Source organism: Andrographis paniculata, unplaced genomic scaffold (genome assembly GCF_009805555.1).
Source record: "Andrographis paniculata isolate CXL003 unplaced genomic scaffold, ASM980555v1 Contig43END, whole genome shotgun sequence".
Taxonomy (NCBI): Eukaryota; Viridiplantae; Streptophyta; class Magnoliopsida; order Lamiales; family Acanthaceae; genus Andrographis; species Andrographis paniculata.
Genome location: NW_026137577.1, coordinates 2251697 through 2257250, shown reverse-complemented (window position 1 = coordinate 2257250; position 5554 = coordinate 2251697). Strand labels below are relative to the sequence as shown.

At 37.9% G+C, this 5554-nt stretch overlaps 1 protein-coding gene across 2 annotated transcripts; it reads right to left on the bottom strand.

Annotated features, from left to right (window-relative positions):
• Window positions 1-747: 747 nt before the first annotated feature.
• LOC127251265 (APETALA2-like protein 1) lies at window positions 748-4922 on the bottom strand. Of its 2 annotated transcripts, XM_051274889.1 has the most exons (10): window positions 3772-4922; window positions 3568-3593; window positions 3432-3462; window positions 3259-3346; window positions 3036-3181; window positions 2780-2824; window positions 2550-2653; window positions 2110-2240; window positions 1745-1837; window positions 748-1223 (listed from the first exon to the last, which is right to left on the bottom strand). In XM_051274889.1, the coding sequence occupies exons 1-10, from the start codon at window positions 4335-4337 to the stop codon at window positions 1017-1019; spliced, it is 1437 nt and encodes a 478-aa protein (XP_051130846.1). In that variant the 5' UTR covers window positions 4338-4922; the 3' UTR covers window positions 748-1016. The 2 variants fall into 2 exon arrangements, with proteins under 2 accessions (XP_051130846.1, XP_051130847.1); XM_051274890.1 differs by lacking the exon at window positions 2780-2824 and having other exon boundaries at window positions 3772-4920.
• Window positions 4923-5554: the final 632 nt, after the last annotated feature.

The following is a 5554-nucleotide window of genomic DNA, read 5'->3' as shown; positions in this document are numbered from 1 at the left end:
ATGTTGATCCGATCAAATCAATACCATGTTGATTTAACCGGATGAGCATAGGACCCAATATGTATATATGGAAATAATAGCCGAAAGATCATTTCTCAACCGTTATTGCAAATGAGGTTGTTGTAAATTACGAACTGAAGAAATGATTGAATAAATAATAGATTACATTACAAAACAAAATTGTTAGCTCGGCTCCTTTTGTCGTCCGGCATCCGTCACTCCAATGACACCGAGAACTAATCCATCACCCTTGTTCGCTACATCCCTCCTATGTTATCATTTTTTTAATGAAATTCGAAGATATATGAGCATAACGTAATCCAATGTACAAGCCAAAATGTGCAATACCAAAGCTCGGCTCTCTTCCCATTTAAATTGAAATTTGACTATGTACAAATATAGGCTACCTATTTCTTGCTACTTTCATCACCTAAAAATGTGCTCAAACTTTTGGACACAGATTTTAATATGAGTCGTATACTTTTAATTATTTTTTTATTTTTGATAAAAAAATATAAAGTGATAATATTTTGCTTTAAAAAAATGGGAAACAAACATTTTTGAACGACAAAAAAAAATTGAATATAAATTTAAATGACAAAGAGAGTGTAAAATAATTTAAAAATTGTAAATATATTTTGAAATTTCTAATTTTAATTTGAATACCATAAATTTTTTTCTTGGTATTAATTAAGACATTTTGCAGCAAAGATGATTCCTAAGAATCTATAGCATCATTAATAATAGTTGAAGAAGAAGATAATATCCATCATAGTGAACAAGAAAGAGGATTGTACCAATCTATACATACATGCATTATATATAACTTGGTCAATTTTATTCAATTCTCTCTATTTTAATATATATATATATATCATATCATATCATATCATATTATGTCATACTAATTATCGAGAAAAGTCGAGTCGAGCCTCTCTGATTGGCCTCGGCCTTCTTTAGGTAGCCGGGCCAGAGATATCGAGGATGGCCACGATGCACGGGGGGCGACGGGTGGGTCACTGGAGACCATGGAAAGCAGTCGCGGGAAACTGCAACGGTCTCGATGTCAATGGCACGACGAGGGAAGAGAATCCTGATGATGCTGCAGAAGACGGCAAAAGTGGAGCAGGGGGAGCCACCGCGCCGTGCCCCGGCATTTTCCATTGCCAGTTTGAGAATCCGGGCACCGGAACACCTTCACCATTCATGCCCGTCGCTCTCTCCTGTTTTCAAAAACATCAAAACGATCTCTTCAGACTCTATACAATTTTTTTACTATTTGAACTCCACATTTTCCGAAAAATTATATAGTGAGATTGGCTTCTATTTTAAACCAAAATTAATTCCAATAAAAATACACTATTTTCTCTCAAACGTCACATCAAAATAAAACCAACCAAACAAACCCTATCAAATTTTTTCTCATAAAACATTACATCAAATATTTTTTTCTCGTAATGCATATCCATTGCTAGCACAATTTTTTTGTTTTCAGTTCTTGGGAGAAATTTGAAAAGATTCGCCGTAGCTTGCCGTGGCCTTGCGACAGACAAACTTAACATAAAGAAAATAACCGATTTGAGGTAAAAGAATTTGTACGTAGCAACTCAGCCCATCGGTAAGCATGAAGATAAATCACAAGCATGGGCTCATAAGCTTTTAAGCGCGAAAATTCACTTCCAACAGAAACTTAAAATGATCGACTGCAAAATCGCGCAACTTGAAATGTAAAAACAACAATTACCTTACTGTTGAGGGCAAGACCAGAACAGATTCCAGCCAACATGGGAGCACAATTGGTCGATAGATCTTGCAATGTATCAGAGTTCATTTCAACCTGTCAAAACATTCGAGCAAGTCATCCATCCGTCGAGCTAGATCATGGTCTGTTTAGTAGAAGTTTTGGAAGCTTTGGAGTTTTGAAAATTTTTTAGAATAGCAAAAAAAACGTAAAGTATTTGATGTACTATTTTCTTAAAATTTTACTGATAATGAATAGTATCAAAAATTACAAAGCGAGCTCTTCATCTTTTCGACACGGTAGGTAAGAATGTATCTCACAAAGGAAACTATCGAAGAATTGGAACAAGCATAGGACTATAGGAATACCTTTAATCTCTTCCCGTCGGGCAATTTGGTGGAGACGTTTAGAAAATGCAATTTTGTCGTAGTGTCATTTCTCTGCAGACCGTCATCCGGTAAAGAAATTCCCAAGTTGAGATCAAGATTGCTTCCGCTGCCTGTAGACATCATAGTTAGCTGTCAGATACATTACCTTACTATTTGATTCGATTTTAAAGAGCAAAACAAAGAACGTCGATCACTAATAGGTCCCTCGTGTTTGCACTTGCGTCACTATGTCCCCTCAACTATTAAATGCAGCTTCGATTGTCTCCGACATAAACAACACAGCGAGAAAATTTATCCTTATAAAACTCTAGAGACTTTTTCCAACCGAAAGAAAACAATAATTGACGTATGTAAGAGCTAAACAATAAATAAATCGAACAAAGAAAAAAATGATATATATATATACATATATCGTATACCTCCATTCGTGGGGATGATATTTGTATCTCTTTTGTAGTTACCGGGCTCAAAGTTAGTGACAGCTTCTCTCCCGTTGCATTTGATGGCGGCTTTATCGTAAGCCCTGAGAGGAAAACAAAAAAAAGAAGACTCATCAAAAATCGATGGCAATCAAAAATAACTAAACTAGTCGACAAAAGAAGTAATTTGTCCTATCAAGCCGTATGAATTCAAGATCGATCAAAAGGACCTTGCAGCTTCTGCTTCGCTGTCGAATAATCCAAGATACACATACCTGCAACAAATCCATTATAATCTTGTCGATAAAGGAGGGCTACGAATCTCTATTCAACGTGCCCTCCTCAACTCATTTTCGATTCCATACATGAATATAACCATTTCTCGACAAACAAATTGTTCAAGTTCGACAAACAAATTGTTCAAGTTCAACAAACCAACATTTACGATTACATTATCAAGAACAAATGTTCGAAAATTATCCTTACTTCTTCCCGAGGAATTGCCCCATCCGCGCCTCCCACCGGCCACATTTGTGCAGGGTCACCCCCCGGTACTTCGAGCTTCCTCGCGAGAACCCCGTGCTTTGGCGACGAAGGACGTGAACAAACTCTTCTTTCGACAAATCCTTCATCTGCAACCACCTAAACCAATAAGTTCCCTCTAAAACGTAAAATTTCGAGCAGAAAACTATAGTTACGACTAGGAAACCTGCTTCATGTCATCTTCATAATCACTTATGGTGAAATTAATGTCGGCGTCGACTCCACGAAACTTTATCGCGGCACGATCATAGGCTCTAAACAAAGCATCCCAACGGATTTAAACAAACTTGTTCTACCAAGTAATGCCCAAAAATCTAGATCGTGAATCGAAATTCTTACCTAGCAGCAGCATGAGCTGTGTCAAATCCACCTGAATTGAAACCAAATTCAATTACTAAAACACACAACAAGAAGTGATCTAATCACAAAATTCGAAAGTTTCGAAAGATTGCAATGAATTGCAGAGAGTTCTTACCGAGATAGACTTGTTTGCCGCAGTCCCTGTTAGAATATACACCAAAAATTTCAGAGAGACGATCGATGAGTCAGGAAGCAGAATTTGTAATGGAGTTAATGTATTGTTGGAATAACGATGGTGAAATTGGGAGGTACAGCAAGTGAAGCATAAGGTACAACAACAATATGCACGGCCATGCAGTATGCGTGTAGAGAGACGAACCAGATGTGCGATTCCCATCTGCCGGTTCTCCGGTAGAAGGTGACACCTCGATATTGGGAGCTCCGGGACCGTGGTCCACGCCTGCTCTTCTTCACCTGAGGCTGCTGTTGCTGCACTTGTACCTGCACCTGGAGGTCCTGGACCTGGTTGCTTGTGGCCTTGAAAATTCCGGCGTCTTCTCTGCCGCCGCCGGCGACCTCAGGGCCGGACAAGTTTAACCAATACTTAGACCTAACGGTAGGCGCGGTGGTCATCGGAAAAAGCTGGAGCTCGTTTCTATCACCGGCGAGTTCAGTAATATTCTCGTCGTCTTCAATCTCGATCACTTCCTTGTTGAGGATCGAGAAATTGAGAGTCGGCGGCGGCAGCGAGGTTTTGCTCCGATTGGAACTGTTGCAGTCGACTTCATCGGCAGCTGCGGCGGCGGCGGCGGCATTGTTGGTGGTCGATGTGGTGGTGGACGCCACGGAATCGGCGGTCGCCGTCTTGTGAGGCTCGAACTCGCCGTCGCCGTCGCAGGAAGCGGAATTCAGAGAGAAAACCGCATCAACATTCAGATCCAACATTTCACTCCACGAATCGAGACGCACTGATTTTATATATCCTCTTAAGAACACACAATCGAATCGAATCGATCGAGGCTAATCAGTCACAGAAATTTCCGCCATGAACAGCAAATAAAACCAAACAGTCCCAAAACAGACAGACAGAGACGCAGAAACGAGATTCCGTATCCAAAGAAAGGAAAAAAAATCAGAGGCCCAAGCAAAAAACCTAGAAGAAACCAGACACGGAAATCGATGAGTTGGGGGTTAGAGAGAGAGAGAGAGAGATTGGGGAAATCGTTCCAGGTGTGAAAAAATGGAAAAGTCAGAGGTCTTCAGAAGAGGTGCATTTTAGGACTTGTAGGGGGTGGGTAAGTTAGAACTTAGAACCGCCATGGATGAATGAAGGAATTCATTCTTGAACAGTGATTGATGGATGGAATAGTGATGGAAATGTGAAAAAGGTGAGTGGAAGAGGATGAGCATATATATGGTTGTTAAGCACTTTGATGGTGTTGTTGTTGCTGTTGTTCTTGGTTCGTCTTCTTCGTCTTCTTCCTCTGTCTGTCTGTCTGCAACTGTAACTCTGCAACTTGCTTCTCTTCGCCACTCCCTCTTTAATTCCCAATTTTGACCTATTTTTTTATTTTTATTTATTTATTTATTTTATTTAACGCCCTCTTTGGGGAATCACATAGGTTGCGTTTGTTTGTTTATTTTTATTGTTTTCTTTTTCTTTTTATTGTGAGTATTTTATTATTTAATATTTTTACAAATAGGATGTGTTCTTCTCAAATTTGTCGCATTTTTATTATTCATTAAAAAAAAATTAAAAAAATATAGTATCAAACACTTAGGTATGTTTCTTTAGATGAATTCGGAAAAATTTTGGTTTAACTTTGGTATTAAAATAATATATGATTGGATATTTTGTGAAGTATATATTTTTCGAAAAACATAGAGTAAATAGTAAAAATTTGATATTTTGTGTAAAAGAAACATGTCTTTATTTTTTATTTTTTATATTATATTAAATATTAATTTTATATTAAAAATATTATATTTTATTATTTATTTATATCACGTCATATAACTATTCAAATTCAAAATTTTTATTATGCAAATCCCACACCAAAATTCAAACTCCAAACAAACACGGCAGGATGTTCTTCCACAATTGCCTAAAAACATGTTTTCTCAAAAAAAATAAAAATTAATACTTTCTCCGTCCCTATCAT

Excerpts from the sequence above, each read along its gene's own strand:
- LOC127251265 (XM_051274889.1), bottom strand. The coding sequence starts at position 4,337 with ATGTTGGATCTGAATGTTGATGCGGTTTTCTCTCTGAATTCCGCTTCC. Across the intron at positions 3,347-3,431 it reads ACAGCTCATGCTGCTGCTAG|AGCCTATGATCGTGCCGCGA; the intron begins GTAAGAATTTCG and ends TGCTTTGTTTAG. Across the intron at positions 3,182-3,258 it reads ATGAAGATGACATGAAGCAG|ATGAAGGATTTGTCGAAAGA; the intron begins GTTTCCTAGTCG and ends AGGTGGTTGCAG.